Source organism: Pteronotus mesoamericanus, unplaced genomic scaffold (assembly GCF_021234165.1).
Source record: "Pteronotus mesoamericanus isolate MK-2021 breed Mesoamerican mustached bat unplaced genomic scaffold, CSHL_Meso_final contig_20, whole genome shotgun sequence".
Classification (NCBI taxonomy): Eukaryota; Metazoa; Chordata; class Mammalia; order Chiroptera; family Mormoopidae; genus Pteronotus; species Pteronotus mesoamericanus.
This window is the reverse complement of record NW_026555085.1, coordinates 95,247,171-95,265,771: the sequence shown is the minus strand read 5'-3', so window position 1 is coordinate 95,265,771 and position 18,601 is coordinate 95,247,171. Positions and strand designations below refer to the sequence as shown.

The window sequence follows — 18,601 nt, the reverse complement described above, 5'->3', positions numbered from 1 at the left end:
TAAGTCTGTAGAATTACTTTTTCTCTTTTGTGTCCAGAATAAATAGGATTAAAGGCAGATTTCAAACTTTACACTGCAACACTTAGCATCTGTCCTTACAGGAAGGTGATAAGAATGTGCTCAGCTCGCCCTGTTGGACAGACTGAAGTGGGCAGACTCCTGCTTAGAGACCCCTTCCTTTTGAAAGAACTCCTCCCTTTGTACCCAGAGTTCACCCTCTCTCCTCCATGACCCGCGTCACATTCTCATAAAGGACAGAGCAGGAGGCAGCTGGGGAAGGTCAGAGAAGGGCTCAGAGAACAACAAGAAAATCAACGAACGGGCAGGGTATACACCTTAATCGTAACCCTCTCCCTCTTCTCCTGGTTACAGCTGAAAAGTCTTCGCAATCCACTTACTGGGAGATTCACTTTGCAAGTTATATAAATGTCTAACAACTATGGTATACACCCAAAACTAATGCAATATTGAATGTCAACTGTAGTTAAAAAATTAAAAATATTTTTAGTACGTCTTCTCAATCCGTTTTCCTCAGCCTGGTTTCTGTTAGAATCTGATCAGTCAGAATCCCCACTAACCACGCTGCTTTCTTTCAACTGTCCCCTCATAGTGACCTGTGCTTGTCCTTCACAGCACCTCGCACAATGGTAATGAATAAACTATATGTATAACTAAGTACTTAATGTCTCACTCCCTCAAAAGAAGGCGATGTTCCCCATGTCATACCCTGCTAGCATCCACTCAGGACCTCACAATGCAAGTGCTTAATAACCATTTGTAGAATGAATGCATAATGGATGGATGGATGTTGTTTTCACTGATATCTTAGCCCTCCTACTTGATCCCCTCCACACTCTCATCCCATCCTCGTCCGCGGTATCAGGTGCCATGGGCCCCTGGAGCTGGCTGACGTCTACTGAGCCCTCGGCACTGGCGGCAGGTTGGTTTAGGAAGCCCACAGCTTCCCCCACTCCGCCCTGCCTCAGCCTGTCCTCACCACTGCCAAACCAGAAGCCATGGCTGTGTCACATAACCATCAGGCCTGACAGGAGAGAAGTCGCCTTCCCTTTGAGTTTGTGGGTGTTCTGGAACATACTTTCCAATAACTGATTAGCAGTCCCCACCCTGTTAGGGTTTCCCCTAATCTTTACAGTTTAGCAAAGGTCTAGAGTTCAGAGAATGACTTTAACTTCCATCCAAAGTTTTGCATTTATTTCTTAGTCAACGTCAAACCAAGAAAAACAGAAAGTAAAAAAAATTTAAAACTAAGAATAAGAGGAAACGAGTGTTACACACATACTGTTGGTGCTGTGCCCTAGCAAGACGGGGCCACAGCCTGACTTTCTGAGCAGATCCACATGAATCAGCCAATCCACAGGGTAAAGCAAACAAGTGTCTCAGCAACAGCACAGCTCTTCACTGCAGGAAAGCACGACAACAGGTCAACGCCCGCCCGTGAGAGAATCCAGCGGCTAATGCTAAGCCCCCATTCAGTAAAGACACTTCTGAGTAGAAAGCTCAAGACCATGGAGTCCACGTAGCCATCTCTCTGGGGCTCTGGCTTTTTTAGGATAATTTCGAAGCAGAGCACAGAATGAATTAATGCATCTTCATGGGCCAATCCTCTGAATATCATTTGACATCAGTAACTAAGTTAATATCAAAAACACATTCGTGGGACCTCTTGTCCAGGCATGAAGCTTACATTCCTCATTACCTGAATGCTTGGAAAATATGTCTTGGTAGGTGGATGTAGAGCTCTCCTATATCAAAGCAACTTACCAAATTCTCAATTGTTGTATAGTCTAAGCTGATTTAACCATTTTAAAGCATTTCCACATCAGGATTTAAAATCCTGATGGATGCCAAAACTGCATCCAAAAATAAAGGGAGACCAATGTCAATAGTGTGCTTTTTGTCAAAAACATAATTGGAACCACACTATTCCTTTACATCCTATCTTCTTCACTAAATACTAGTATGTTCCCAGTATTCTTTAAAATGTTAAGACAGGCCCAGTATTCCATTATAAAGCTGTAAATTAATCTGACTATTCCACATTTAGACACTTAGTTCTTTTTCCAATTTGTCACTATTACAAATCTGTTGGAATTTCCAATTGTTTCTTTAGGATCAATTCCTGGAAGGGAAACATCTGGGTTGAAGTGAATTAAAATTTTTAAGGATCTTGGTGCATATTACACAAAAAGTAGCACCAATAATTTATTATAACAGTTATATGACATTAAGGGTCATTGCTTCATTAATCCCTTCTCATTGCTTCCTTTGTAACTTTGAATATGCCTCACTTTTAATGTTTATCACACGACTAATAACATTAGTAACATTAGTCATCATTTTCCGAGGACTTGATATAAACAGACACAACTTAAGCACTTTGCCAACAGCATTGCGCTGCCCTTAGCTCAGCCTTGGAAAGGAGAAGGAGCTCAAGGCTGGCCAGGGCCCCACAGGCAGCAAGTGACAGAAACCGACTTCAAACTCACAAGTCTATCCGACCCTGAACCTATGCTTTAAACCTGAGGTCTGCAAGTGTTTTTGTTTATGTAAACTTATGCGTATGAATTTATGGAATAAACTTGAGTGTTATTTATGTATAAAGGGTATATATGTACTACTGTACATATTAGGCACCTTACCAAATCTACACAAAAATATACATTAAGTAAGATGAGACACAAAAATATGAATTAGGATGAGATTCGGGTAAATAAAAATGCAACTGTTTCCTTCCTGAACCTCTCATTAATCATTCTGCATACCCGCCGCAGCCACAAGCCACCTTTGGAGAGCACAGCCCTTACCCTCCACGCCACCTTTTAGGTCCACCGCTAGACTGTAAGCTCCATGAGGACAGGGCTGTGTCTGCTCTCACTGGCACAGAGTTAGGTACTTACAAAAAACAAATTGAATGTTAATAAATGAATGATTCAGCTACAAGGTCATGGGTTTAAGAGCAAAACCTAGAACCAACTATATTCGTATCCCTAGCACCAAGCACATTTCCTACACATGGTGAACACCCCCACCAGTGTCTGTTGAATGGATATTCAGCCAATGTATGTTGAATAAATGAATGAATGTATGGGTAGATGGATGGATGGATAGATGGATGGATGGACAGATGGACAGATGAGTAGATGAATAAACTGAATGGAAAGGCTTCTTCTCCTCTGGTCTTTAAGGTTGGCATATCAAAGATTAAAAACACCTGGTTGAACTTATTTACTTTATTATACTAACACCTTACTATTGCTAAACAAAGTCCTCTTGGGACAAATATAGGTGAAATTGCTCTCACCTCTTGTAAAAATAGAAAATTATACACCTCATATTTTTAAAATTAGCCCTGGCTCAAAATCAACCTAGAACCTAAGTATGAGTTTCAGAAGAAACTGGAGATCATAGGAGACAGTTGGTAGAGATGCGCTGGGAAGGTGAGGTCATGAAGTATTGAACCACATCTTGATAGATAAGAATAAACGTTTAAAATATCTATCAAATACTTACCTTCGAGGGAACAAAATTACAAACTTTAGTCCTTGTGAAAGTAAAGGTCCCTTCCTATCTATCTGTAGTTACTCTGTATCTAGTTACGAAACTATATTGGCTAGTAAGTTTGCGATTGTTTCTCTAACTCATCCAGTCTTTAGAAGCTTCCTGTCTCTGTCACCCCTTGTCTAGCAGCTAATCTTGATCTCAAGGTTTTACATGCCAGATGAGTATTACAAAAAATTATATTAATTCACACTCTGTAACTTCTATATCTTTATTCTGTAACCTCGCTGATATGTCACTTAAGTTTACTTGCTAATCAGAAAATATCAAGATGTTTTGTCTTGCCTCTTCTTCAGTTGTGACTGCAATAAATAATTTGTTTCTCAAGTTTGCATAACATGGAATTTCTCTCCGAAGCTCTTTAAACAACTACCAGCCTCTCTTTGTTTATTCCCTTTCTTGAGGTGAGTATTATCACTTCACCAGAATGTAAACTCAGTGAAGATATTATTATTATTTACAGCCACCAGGTACTAAATACTTATTATGCTAGGTCTGTATTAAGCATAATTCAAATATAATATCATTTGACTCTGAGAGCAACCACCTGAAGCTGTTACTATTATCCACATTGCATAAAAAGGAAATTTAGTTTCAAAGAAGATAAACAATTCCATCAGATCTCACAGCTGTGTGTTGTGGCTCTGGGCCTCTCCCCTCTCCTTTCTTCCCCCTCTCTCCTCACCCTCTCCTCCCCTCCTCTCCTACCTCAACTCCAGCTTCTCTTACTCTGGCTCACTCTCCCCAGCCACCCTGTGGCCTGCTTTCAGCCCTTAAATGGCCGTCCCCAACCCTCAGTCTAAATTAGGTTCTTGTATGATTGGCTCCCGTGTCACCAACACTTACGTTCCACGTAACTGCCCACTGTAACTCTTTTTTACATCGTTTGACTATTCATACTAAATATTACATCTTCCACTAGAGTCTGGTGCCCCTAGAGTCAGGAAAATGTTTTGCTCACCACTGTGTCCCCAGTGAGAAGGTATCAGTAAATATCTATGGAATGAACGAAGGAAGGAATGAAACGGCACAGATGAAACAGCACAGCCGCAATTCAAACCGGAGCCTGTCTGGCTCCCATGTTTTTATTCACTGTGTTAGTGTTCCATATATGTCTGGTTAAATGTTAAAACAATCAGTTCTCTCTCAACTGAACTATTTTATGACCTTCATTATTGCTGCCTGTATGTCTGGCTGTTGTAATCAGTTTTGCATTGCTGTAGCTAATGTTAAGTTCAAAGAATTTTACTTCAATAAAATTCATAAATCTCTTTCGAACCACTTTTTGGAAGACTCTTTCTGCTTTCTATAAGTTCATAACTGTTGTACAATTTGGGTAGAGATAGCCCAGGTAGAAGCTCATATTTTAATTAAATATAAAGGTCGTTGAAGTTTTGGTTTTTTTTTAATATGTTCACATTAGCAAGATAACTTCTTAAGCTGGATGCAAAGAAAGGCACAGGCAAATTAATTAACTTTGGGTCTTATTTTAAGGGAGTAACAGTGTCTTCACATTGATATTGGATATATCTCTACGGGAAGTATTGGGTGGAGGATGGTTAAGGCTAATAATGAACGCAGATTTGGGAATATTGTCATACACGGGGAAGCCTCTGTGAAAGGAACGGTGGACACAAAAATCTGTTGACAACTAGATGGGACATTTGCTTCATCATGATCATACATATATATCACTTCACATGTTAAAGATTCTAAAACTCTTCCCAAATGGGAGTTTTCCACCCCATCTATTATAAAACACTTGATAATTTATTTTAAAGAGAATTTTTTTCCAAGATGAAGTTATTTTAGTTTCTACGCTGAGTGGTGTGGTTTAAACTTTAATAAGTTGTTTGTACAGATTGGCTCCTCAGGAATATTTCCTTAGGATGTACCTGAAATATAGTTTATCCCATCTTCCAAAAGAGAAAATTTCTAGTGCTATAAAATTGTCATAGGAAGACTTAAATCTTTCTGGATTTTATTTCAATTCTCTTCGATTTCATGTCAGCCTATAGGAAGAGCAAGCAATTTAAAGACAAAATTTTCTGCAGCATTACTTACAATAGACAAGACACAGAAACAACCTAAATGTCCATCAAAGGATGAATAAATAAAGAAGTTGTAAGATTAGATAGATAGATAGACGGATAAATACAACTGAAAGAAAAATGTGTGCATATATATTTATATACGTAATGGAATACTATGTAGCCATAAAAAAGAAGGAAATCCTGCTATCTGCAATAATATGTATCGAACTTGAGGAAGTTATGCTACGTGAAATAAATCAAAGACAAATGCTATACAATGTCACATATACGTAGAATCTAAAAAAAAGAAAAATTCATAGAAAAAGATTAGATTTGTTGTTACACCTTATAAAGGTGATCCAGTTGTAAGATAAATAAGTCCTGGGAATGTAATATGCAGCATAATGACCATAGTTAACACTGCTATCTTATCTATTTCAGAGTCATAAAAGTTCTCATCACAAGGTAAAAACATTTTCTTCTTTTTTCATTTGTATCTATAAGGTGATGAATGTTAAGTAAACATATTCTTATAACTCACAATATGTGTAACTTGAGTCATTATGCCATATATATTTACCCAGTGATGTACGTCTCAAACTGAAAAAATAAAAAAGTTCTATTTTCTCTCTCTTAGTATTAACTCTCCTGTTACTTATCCACGCTTTCTATGCAACATTCCACCCAGCTTCATCCCCCTACGTGGCCACATTACACCTTTTGTGGCCCTTTGAACTTTTGCCTTCTTGTGCCCTTTTCTCCATAAAGAGATTAAAATCATATTTTATGACTGCATTGGTATAAAGGTGAATGTATCAAAATTCTGTGTAATAAAATATTTTCCTCAATGTAAAAGTCTTGTTTTTCTTCTCTTCTGATTTTATAAGAGATTAAAACATTCTCCTGGGTCTCTTAAAGTATTGTGGGCCCCGATGGATAGATTGGGCCTGTCCCTCAAGGAAATTAGGCAGGACCTATGACAAACTCTGCCCAGTTTTCTTCAGTTGATTATTAGCCTGTGTGTGTGTGTGTGTGTGTGTGTGTGTGTGGAGTACCCGTGGGCCTCTCTGTCACTGTCCTTTGTGGTGAATGACAGACCCATTTGCTCTAACAAACTCCTCAAGCGTGAAAGGGCTCAAAATGAAGCTACCCTGTGTAGTAGTCAGGGTCCTCCAAACAGAATAAATATATAGAGAGAGAGAGAGAGAGCATGAGAGAGAGAAAGAGACAGAGACAGGAAAGAAGATTTATTTATTTTAAGGAACCAGCTCACATGACTGTAGGGGCTGGGAAGTCTAAAATCTGCAGGGTAAGCAGGCAGGCCCGAGACCCAGGGAAGAGCTGAGGTTGCAGCCTGGGTCCAAGGGCAGTCTGGAGGCAGAATTCCCTCTTCCTCATGGACTTCAGCCTTTTTTTCTCGTGAAGCCTTCCCCTGACTGAATGAGGCCCACCCATACTATGGAGGGTAGCCTGCTTTACTTGAATCTACTTATCTAAAGCTCGGTATCAGGCTAGAAAACACCTTCTCGGTGACATCTAGATTGGTATTTGGCCAAATACTTAAGCCTAACGGACTTGACACATAAAGCTCACCATCACACCCTGTATTTTCAAGAGGCTGTATGACCTTTAGGTTGACACCAGACTATACACAAGGCTGCAAAAATCTTCATGCAAACATTGCTGTCAGATTAGGGAAGGAATAAATTGTCTCAAGGTCAAAATGATGCGAAACAAGATGGTATCACCTGTGTCTTGAAAACAATGTAGCTTTGCCCACTTGAATAAACCTAAATATTTTACTTTTGCTTTGAAGTAAATTGGTCAGCCTGCCGATGTATGAACAGGAGTGCAAGACTTACTCTTTACCCAGATGACATGGTTTTTAAATCATGGACCAGAAATGGCCTTAAAATACCTACCTTATTACTATCAAAAAGACATTTAACAACCAATCTGGCCAAAATCATCCTTACTGGTTTTGGTAGCTCTTCTCTATTATTCTAATTGTTGATTCTAAACAAATACAGAGGAAGTGTGGCTTCAGTGCATTGGGAAAAGAGAACTGGAAGGGAGCCGTGACCAGCGCCTAGGGGTTGCTCACGCCGTTGGGACCTAAGACCTGAGGTGAGTGGAGGCGGGTGGGGGAGTAATAAAGACCCCAGCTAATTCCCTGGCTTCCCAGGAGGACGCAGTGGAGATGGAAGGCTCTGAAGAAGTCCTGCAGGCAGCGCGGCTCCCAGGAGTGGGATGAATGGCAAGCACCGAGCGATATGTTCGTTAGGCCTGAGGGGCGCTCAACCCCCAATACCCACTCCTCAGAGGAGGAAGGGACACCGTACCAACACAGCCAAGCCCAGGCCTTTGCCGAGTTAACACCTCCTCGCCTTCCAAAGCCCAGCTCACATTTCACTTCCTAGGAGAAGACTGCCCTGACCACCAAGTCCAAGGAACACTGTGCTCCTTACTGACCTGACGTCCCTTTGGCATTTGACATGCGAAACCCACTCTCTTGAACGCTCCTTACCCATCTCTCATACCATGACTAACCTGAGCAGCTCTTCTTTCTCTTAATTGTCTGGCCTTCCTCCTCAGCCCCTCCTTCAGCTCATCCTCCTTCGCCCACTCCTTAACTTGGTGTTAATTCTCTGGTATTTTGTCCTCAACCCTCTTTCCTCGTCACTCGAGATACCCTTACTGGCTCACTTCATGCCCTCCTGAGATTTCAACCGCTTTCAGTGTCCAATGGCTTGCCAACCCTCATCACTCGCTAGAGATTCACAATTCCAACCGTCACTGAAAACAACCAGCTTGGCCTCCCGGCACGTGAAAGTCAGCATCATCTCCCCCCCAGCACCAGCCTGTAATCTCAGCCAAACTCCCTCTCCCTCAGCTCTCCCCCGGTCGACTGGAGCTACCCGTGGAATTGTGTTGGCTTATTTGTCTTTCCCTTGAGATCCTTGTCTGAAAGAGACCATGCCTTTACTCCTGCCTGGCTTGACTTCTTCCTTTTTTAAACTTTTATTTATGACCATTTTTATTTACTTAACTGGAAACTCAAGACTTAAAAATATTCTCTGCTACTTTGAAACCCCATTTGTTGCAGGCACGTGATTCTTTTTTTAATGTTTTATTTCAATCTTAGGGAAAAGTTACAAGAATAATTCAATAAACTCAAGTATATGTTTCATTTATACTCACCAACTGTGAGAAAATTTTGCCACATTTGATTTATTCCTTTTTCCATGTATATATTATAACTGTGATTACTGAATCATTTGTGATTTGCAGACATCGTGGCTATTAAACCTTCAATACTTAGGCGATACATGTATCCCCTAAGACCAAGAATATTCTTTTGCGTACAACTGTCAAATTCAAGAAGTTTAACAATGATACCATATTATTCACCAATTATCTCAAAAATGTTCCTTAGAATGACTGTGAATGCATGAGTTTAGTCATCAGGTATCTTTAATCTGTTTGATCTGGTTTTTAGCTTTTCTGTGTCTTTTCTAACATTAATAATGAGATAAACTGACATAAGGTTCCTGATGTAACACACTGAGAAGAACTCATCTCTCATACAGAACTACCAGGAAAGCCAAAAATCGAGTCACATGATGAGGAAACATTAAACGTGACCAAACTGAGGGATGTTCTACAAACTGTCCTCTTCTCACATCTCACCCCCATTCCCACCCAAGTGCTGTAGTTGCTCTTATTATTTCTGAGGACGCACCCACAGCTCAGCACAGACACCATCTCTTTGGATGACGTCTGTCGTTCCAGACCCCCCTCTCAACCCACCCTGTCCAAATAGGACCTACCCTTTACCCCTCAATCTCGATCCTATCGCCCTGCTTTTTTTTTCTGTTCAAAGTATTTACCACTCTCTTTTTTTACCATAAAATTACCTTCTTTATCTACTGGTTTACTTTTTTATTATCTATTTCCTCCAAAAGAATATAGCTTTTATGATAGTGGAATCATGGAATCTTATTAAAAAGCAATGCCTGCTCGAGAATAGACACTCATTTCATAGTTGCTGGAGAAAATTTCCATACCTGTGGTGCCTAACAAGGTGCCTAAGACTCAATGAATATTTGCCAAATGGGTGACTGATAAATACAATGTATGACTCACTAAGTAGAATATTTCTGGTTCAGATCGCCACGCAAGTTCTCATTTTTGCTTAGTCCGAACAGTCACAAGATTTCATCATCAAGACTTCCTTTTGCTAAAAAGTACAAACTGCCATTTATAAAAATAGTCACCAGGATGTAAAGTACAGCATAGAGAACGTAATCAACAATACTGTATAACTATGATGGTGTCAAATGGGTGCTAGACTTATCGAGGTGATCATGTCTTAAGTTATATAAATGTCTAATTACTATGTTGCACACTTGAAACTAATATAATACTGTACGTCAACTGCAATTAATTCATAAATAAATAAATAATAAATAGACTTCCTTTGGTATTCTCCACTACTACCTACTTCATTTACTCTGAAGTAGAAGAAGACTTAGAAAAATGTGATCATTATAGCCAGGTCTTAAATGGTTCCCTTTAGCACAGACGTTGAGAGTAGACTGTGATGAGAAGAATATGCTAAAAAACACATTTCTATACAAAGCTGATAAGGAAGATTCCAGACGGAAGTTATAGGGTAAATTCAGTCAATGGAAAGCAAGTTATTTCAGTTACTCAGACCTATAATGAAAATATTATTTACTTTTATATACAATATTTAAAATATTTTACTCCACACTAAACATGCAGATGTAGAAACCTCAATCCATAGTTGTGCTGCTATCAGTAAGAGAAAGAGCAGTGCTACTGGTCAACCTCAGCAATGCCTTTGAACTTTCCTGCCCTAGATCAAAGCAGCAATTTCAAAGGGAAAAAATTGGAAGTGAAACAAAGGAAAAAGAAGCCTTGGGTAAAGAACAAATCATAAATAATTCCTGGTGCAGCAAATGTGACTCCTTTTTTCAATTAAATTTTTTGAGCTGTCCTTGAACACAGAAAAAGTTAAGTCTTTAAATTAGTCAACTTACGTACAAACCAAGGAGCACTCAGACAGACTAACATTGTACTTAGTAACATTAAGTACATCACGCACAATCTTTTTAAAATACACAAAGGAAAACCTGGAGAGCTGCTTGGAGGTTGGCTGCATGGGGCTGGCAGTCTCAAGCGAAGCGATCATGCTGCACAAACAAATTTACTACTCGAACAAACACGACGGACGATGAGTTGGAGTATCGGCATGTCAAGGATGCAGCCAAGCTGGTCCCTGAAACCCGTTTGATGTCCGAATCTGAATGAAGGAATCTTGGGGTTCAGCAAAGTCAGGAATGGGTCAAGTATACGATCCATGAACCGGAGCCTCACATCTTTCTGTTCTGGTGGCTGCTGCCCAAGAAGCCAAAGAAATGAAGCTGGGGGTCTACCTTTCAGCCTCAAGCTTTTCACAGCTGTCCTCACCTGCTAACGCCTTTCTGATAACATTATTCTGTTGCCTTCTTGTTTCTCACTTGGATATTTAAAGGATGTTTAAAATACACTGTTCTATGTGCTGGTGACCGCTTTGCTCCTGGAGCAGAGCCGGCGGCACCACGACGCAGCCGGCGGAGTGCCCTGTGGGCTGCAGCCTCTGTCGAGCGTGACCCCAGGAACCGTGGGGAGCTCTGTGGCCAGCAGGACACATTCGGCAGATGGAGGAAGCATCTAAGAATAAGACCGTGGCTGTTACAGGGACTGTGTAAACTTGTTCTGGGGTGTTTTTTTTTCCTGCTAGGTGTTATATGTATGGTGATTTACGTTTCAATGTATTGAAAACTTTCCATTTTATTCAAGAAATCTGTTTCATGTTAAAAGCCTTGGTTAAAGAGGAAGGTTTTTGGTTTTGGTTTTTTTTTTTTTAAAAAAAAAGGAAAACTTGCTCTCTGGTTGGTGTTCAAAAAATTCTCTCCTTCTACCTGTTCTCTGAATGCTTTCTCACACGCTGCATTCTGGAGCCGGATGGTCCAGGAATAATTAGGGACTGTTGTAGTTAAATAAGACTGGAGTGCAAATACATTAGCTGGTTATTTATCTTTTGAAATTTTTATTATAAATCATTTTACACAGAGAAAAGTTGCAAAATTAGAACAGAGAGTATCTGTATACCCTTTCACCCTTTACCCAGCCTCCCCTAATGCCAGTAACTTGCATAATTGAGGTGCATTTCTTAAAACCAGGAAAGTCACATTGGTACAATACTGCAACCCACAGCGCTTACTCAGCTCCCCCCAGTCTGCCATTAGTGTCCTTTCCCTGATCCAGGCGTCCATCCAGACACCCACATCGTGCTTAGCTGTCCTGTCTCCTACCTGAGTCTCTTCCAATCTACAACTAGCCCTTCTGCAGAGTTAGTTTGTAGAAAATCCATCAAGGTGGGTTTGTCTAATGTTTTCTCTCCCGATCTGATGGTTGTCATTTATTTGGGGTAGTATGAAGCCCTTTGTTATTTAAAACAAGGGGAAAACATCTAATCTCTTTACTAATTCAATTCCTATCAATAGAGAACAGTTTCTAGGATTTTGTCCAGTTGATTAGTTCATGGTCTAAAGGTATTTATCCCCTTGGGTAAAGGGGAAAAGTCATCCTGTTAACTTTTACAGTCATATTACAAACATTTCATGTACTTTTCTTCTTCTTCACAATTGCTTAGCCAAGTTTGTATCTTTAGCTCTCTTAATGCCTCCCTTGACATATTATCATCTGGTTATCAGATGTTAACAGAAGTGTATTTAAAAAATATTTTACTCTAGTTGTGAATTTGTCTATATCTCCTTACAGATTTTTGCTTCTGTCAATTTTTATTTTATATATTTTGAGGCTATCTTTTTACATGCATACACATTTAGAATTACAACTTCCTTATAAATAAAAATTTTTGTGAAATAGAAATATAATTTGTATCATTACAGTGACTTTATCTGTACTAATGGGGGTTTTTTTGCCTTAAAAGTATTTTATACAACATTACTGTAGTTAATCAGATTTCTTTTGGTCATTAAAAAGGGAAGAAATTCTGACACACGCTACGACATGGATGAACCTTGAGGACATCATGCTAAGTGAAATAAGCCAGTCACAAAAAACAAATACTGTATGATTCTACCTAGTGTCAAATTCAGAGACAGAAAATAGAATGGTGGTTGCCAGGGGCCAGGGAGTGGGGTAAGGGGCAGTTAATTTTTAGTGGTACAAAGAGTCAGTTTTCCAAGATGGAAAGTTCTAGAGATGGATGGTGGCAATGGTTGCACAATACTGTGCATGTCCTAAATGCCACCCAAATATGGTTAAGACAGTAAATTTTATGTTATGTATATTTTATCACAATTTGTTAAAAAGTTAAAATGGTGGCGACATAAAGGGAAAACCAAATGTACTTCCTTTATAATTATACATGACCGGCTAAGTCCTTTGCTTTGAGGAACTATAGCTGTTGATAGGCTGTTGCTATTTACATTTGCTTCTCAGAACAACTCCGGCAAACAGTCCTTCTAATGAACGCATGTTTTACAGAAAGGAAAGGAACGTGCTCAAATTCCCCACATGGTGCACACTGAGCCATCGCTCTGGTTCAGATCTTCCAGGTGTGTGAAAATGCTGACATAGCGGGCAAGCCACCGCACATCTGCAGCTTCTGACACCCAATCCAAGCCCTTCTCACGAAATGCCTGCCAGAGCTTTTGGCTGACCAACGATATAGCTCTATATAATTTGGCAAACTTTTTCAGCTTCCATACCTTATTTCATGGCCAAGCTATACTGTTCTGCTGAAAGCTATATTTGTACATTTCCCCAAAGCACGTTTCTGTCCTCTGCACTTGAGCAGATCTCCTTCAGTTCACACACTATTGCTCTCAGCGCTGCTCATCAGATGTTCTAGCCTAGTAAAACTCGGCTGATGATTTGATTAGAGGTAAACCTAACTTGAGAAAAATGCAGCATTAAATTCAGTTCATGGGTGATACCAATGAAATAGTCATTTGTTCATGTGTCTGTTACTCTTGATTGCGAACTCTTTTTTTTTTAATTGAATGTATTGGGGTGACATCGGTTCGCAAAACCAGACAGGTTGCAAGTGCACAACTCAGCAACATGTCCTCTGCACACAGCATAGTGCCCCATCGCCGCAAGCAAAGTTTCTTTCTGCCCCCATTCCTCCCGCCTTTGCCCACCTCCGCTTGGCCCCCAGCCTCCTTTCCCTCTGGCTATCCCCACACTGTTATCTGTGTCTCGTGGTAGTTGTTATTTTTTTGGCAATTCTTCATTGACAGCAGAGACTGTGTCAAATTCTTTTTTACATCCCCAGCCCCTCTCATAGACCCTCAACAACTGACTGTTGGGGTGACGGCTGAGGTATCAAAGGAGGGGTCGGTGATGGCAATGGTTGTGGGGCGTAGTGGCGTTGGTGGCAAGTTCCAAAAGTTATAAAGAACAATACGTAACAGCTAAATAAGCACTTACTGTCACTCTGTTGAGTGCTTTACAATTTAACTGCGAAGTCCCAAAACTACTTTACGTGATACATATTATGACCTCATTTTTTCAGAACAAACTAAAGTTCTGAAACATTAAGGACTATTTTTTATTCTTTAATTTTTTTTGCCCAAGGTATCACAGAGAATAAGTGGTATCACTAGGACTGCTTGAATCCAAGAATAAGCCCTTCAGTCCCTGCAGTACCCTACTTCTTCATGTAGTTACATACTATCCCCGTTCTGTATCTTCATCTGCTTTTCAGTGCATGATGGTGCAGTAGGAAAAGTACTAACCTTTCAAAAGAAAGATATTTAAGTCCCCTCTCCATCATTAGCTAATTAAGCAAGCCATTTCATTGTCTACATAATGGGGAACTCCCATCTTGCCTCCCTGGCTTACAAGACTCTCTGATGAAGTATTTTCTTAACTGAAAAATAAATTGTAATAAATGCTGGTCTTTCTGCTTCTACTTTTATTCTCAATAAAATTTAGATCTTTCAGTTCGATCAAAATCTTGGGTGTGATGGATATTTTCTTTTATGTAGTCAGTAAAATTTATCCTAAAAAAATTTCAATATGAATCAATAAGGTCACTCAAAATGATCACTTATTCATTGCTAAAACTTATTTTTTCCACATTTGCATTGGAAAACTCTGGCAGATACTACCAATTAGAAACATCATCTGTAGTGGCACAAAAAATATTATGTACTGCCTGGTGTGAAGCATTGAGACACATCACTCACAAAGCATTCTACCAAAATCTAATCATGAAAAACAATCAGATAAACCTATTCTACAAAACAAATGACCCAGGCTCTGTAAAAAACTAACAGTTTCACCTAAAACAAAGAACATCTGAGGGACTGACTGTTCCAGGTTTACAGAGACTAAAGATACATAACTAAATACAATGTGTGATCCTGAAATGAAAAAAATTTTGCAGTAAATGGCATTATTGGGTCAATTGGCAAATTTTAGTAGGTGGTGTACATGACATAATATTATTGCAACAGTGTTAAACATCCTGAATTTGATCATTATATGTTGGTTAGAGAATGCCCTTGTTCTTAAGAGATACACACGATTTAGGGCTAAAGGGCCATAATGTCTGTTATTTACTTTCAATTGCTTCTCCAAACAAATATAAATAATATAAAATACTACATACCTATGTATGGGCTAACATTCTTCGTTTACAAGAGGACACCATATTGGGATAAAATATGCAAATGTCAAATGGAAGAAAAATTAGTTTTATTTGTACAAGACCACAAACATGCCAGGAATCAGAGAAATGTGAATATAGGTCAGATGTAAGGCACCACGGGGTCAGAGGTAAGTGAGGCAACAATCAAAGCAGCTGAATTCTAGACGTGCTGTAGCATAGCGGAGGACCCACCCGATCCTTTGAACCTAAGAGTTGCCCCAGAGATTTTTGTGGTTACTGTGGGAACATCTCTCAGGCTGGAAATTCAGCTGAACACATTCCGGGGCTCTAGCAACCAGCCCTGACACACTCTCTACTCGGTGGGATCCTGATACCAGAGCCAGCCCGAACTCCTATGTGCCCGTGCGTGCGCGCGCACGTTACAACGTACCTGGTGCCCTCCTAAGAGTAAATGAGTAAGCGAATCCAATGGCAACTTAATTAATGTGTCTGGGGAGATTAGCAACAACAACAAAAGGCCAGAGACTTTGCTTAGGACTGGCATTAACCCAACCCCATCAGATGTTAAGGAAACTGCTCTAAATCATGTCTTAGTAGCTAAGTAGTGTAAGTTAAATGAAAGAATTATTTGCTATGAAGGGGGTTGGTGGGGGGAGGCAGAGGGTTTGGGGAGGGTTTATAGGAGGCGGACGCCCTGTTAACCAGTTCAAATAAATGGTCAGAGAAGCAAGTTGGTACAACCTAGAATTCAGACGCACTCCACAAAGTCAGGACCAGCCTCTGATTTCCCAGGGTGAACTGGTACCTGACAATTGCAGTCCATTTCCAGGGAAGAACACACCGACGCTGACCCGCCCCCCACCTCCCACAACCCTGCGTTCCAGAGAAGTTTGCGCACCGGGGCCTCCACGCCGGGTGCTCTCCCCGCGTTAGCAGAGGCGGCCCCGCCATCCCCGCGCGCAGCCCGCGGGCTGGGACCGTACCTCGGGCGCGGGCGACGGGGCGCCGCTGGTGGAGTTCAGGCGCCTGGGGCGGCCGGAGGGGGCGCGGCGGCTCATGCTGCCAGAGCCCCGCGCCGCGCACTCGGGTCCGGAGCGCGGAGAGCGAGGCTGCTGCTCCCGGAGCCTGCCAGCGCGTCTCCTGGGGCAACCGGTAAACACCGTGGGCGGCGGCGAGGCCGGCCGCCTTCCGCCTCTGAGACATTCCGGGGGCGACCCCGATCCTCCGGAGGCTGTCTCCTCGCTTTGGGGGGCCCCGTTTGGCCAGGCCGAGGCTTGGTTGAGCGACGGACCCTTGCCAAAGACACGGGGACACTGGGGCTGGAGGCAGGTCTACCACGAGAATTCCACCGCGGGAGTAACTGCAGACCTTCTCCTAGTGCTGGGGGCCAGGTGACAGCCAGGACTCAGTGTTAACAGTGGTGACGCGCGAGGGGTAGAAGCCCGTTGACGCAAAGGTGAACGAGCATCTCTGGAGCACTTCATGTGCGGAGACGCTTCCGCTTCCAGCTCCCGAGCCAGCTTCGCGGGCGCGCAGCCTCTGCGGTCGCACGAGGGTCCCCGTCCCCGCGGTGGCTTCCTGCGCCGCTGGCCCAGGCTTGAAATTCTTCCCGATCTCTGAACGGAGCCCGCACACTTCATCGCGTTCGGGCTCCACCAATTGTGCAGCTTGTCCCGGTGAGCATCTTTCAACTTTCTCATCCCTGCAGGGAACTGTCAGTAACACCCATGGCTTCCAATTGTGAAACCCGTGTGTTCTTTTCAGTGCTGCTCTAAGTGAGTGCTTCCCGTGTATGACCTCATTACATAAAACAAGATCATGAAGTGGATGTTAGCATTAGACATTTTTAAGACGTGTTACCCATCATAGGGAAATAAAATAAATGGTCCAAGGGTCTACAGCTCGTCAGAGGCAAAGGAAGAGTCAGACCCCAGACCGTGACACTAAAGAGCAGAGAAGGTGAATAGCCCCACAATTTGTAGCAGAAGCTAAAAATGGAACCCACATTCACCTTATTTTAAGGCCCTTGGTAGACCTTTGTACAGTTCAAAATCAGACAAACAGCAGCTTCTCTTGATTCCATCCAGTCGTCTCCTTGTGTCTATTACTGTGTCTGAGAATTTCTTGGCCTTGACAATGGCTTTTGATTTTACAGCAACATTGCCACATAGCCAAGCCTCCATGCTTTCACTTGAAGCAACTCTAAAACAAAAAAAAAAACAAAACAAAACAAAAACATAGCCCTTAGTGGAAACTAAGACTTTCATAAACCTCCTCTTAATAGTATAGTTTTGTAGTAAACCTGTTTTCCGGTTGCAATTTTTCCTTGCAGCAGAATCATTACACGTTTGCTAAGTTGTCAGTGAAATGACACTCCCAGAGAAAACACAACCGCTGACGAAACCTCTAGGCACCTGGAAGAGAACCGTCCTGAGAACATCCCTTTTCTACTAAGTCTACATCCAATTGTTTTAGAATTCAATTTTATAAAGTCTAATTTGCAGTCTTTAAAAATCAGTGTTGATGATGGGTATGTTAATTAACTGGATGGAAGGAATCCTTCCACAATGTATATCAAATCATCACTCTGCACATTTTAAATATCTTACAATTTCATTTGTCAGTTATACCTCAAGAAAGCTGAAAAAAAAACATGCACACAATACAGAAAAATTGTAATCCGTGTTAAACATTTTTCTCTCTGTGAAAGCAATGTACTGTTGTGGTACGTAGGAGCAGAAAAAGTGCTTCGCCTGACCCCTACCCAGAAGCCTTAGAACTTTCTGGGATGTTAAGACATGAGCCAAGCGACTCTTCAAGGCAGCATGTGGTGATGTGTCCTTTGAGAGTTGAGGGAGAGGACCCTGAGAGTGGACATTCATCTGAGCTGGACCCTGGAAGGGACTACAGTTTGGGCTACCTGCTCTGGGATGGTAAAACGTGCAGGCTGGCAGTAGATGGAACCCTGGGTTGGGTGGCCGTTTAAGCGAGCGAGGGAAGTAAAAACGCACAATGCATGTTCCAGACCAGGTTTCTCATAAAACCACATGTGTGGGCAATAGATTATGATCCACACTGCCTCAGTACAGGCTTCTATTTTTCTTTATAATAACAAAGACAGGAAGCTACCAGCTGTATGACCTAGTACACCTCCTATAACTACTTCTTTATGGAAGCGGGATGTTCCTAATTAGATGCCAGGCTGAGTTTGGACCATGGGTATAGGAACTCTTCCTCCGGCCAAATTTTTGAAGAACGACATTACAAATGC

The 18,601-nt window shown here is 41.4% G+C and overlaps 1 protein-coding gene and 1 pseudogene across 1 annotated transcript in view; one reads left to right on the top strand and one right to left on the bottom strand.

The window, feature by feature from the left end:
* Positions 1-16,388, bottom strand: part of CCDC170 (coiled-coil domain containing 170) — a 78,960-nt gene extending 62,572 nt beyond the window's left edge. Inside the window, exon 1 of the mRNA XM_054570124.1 lies at positions 16,314-16,388. Coding sequence (XP_054426099.1) covers positions 16,314-16,388 — 75 coding nt within the window. The remainder of the gene's footprint in view (positions 1-16,313) is intronic.
* Positions 10,829-11,060, top strand: LOC129067856 (cyclin-dependent kinases regulatory subunit 1-like; annotated as a pseudogene).
* Positions 16,389-18,601: the final 2,213 nt, after the last annotated feature.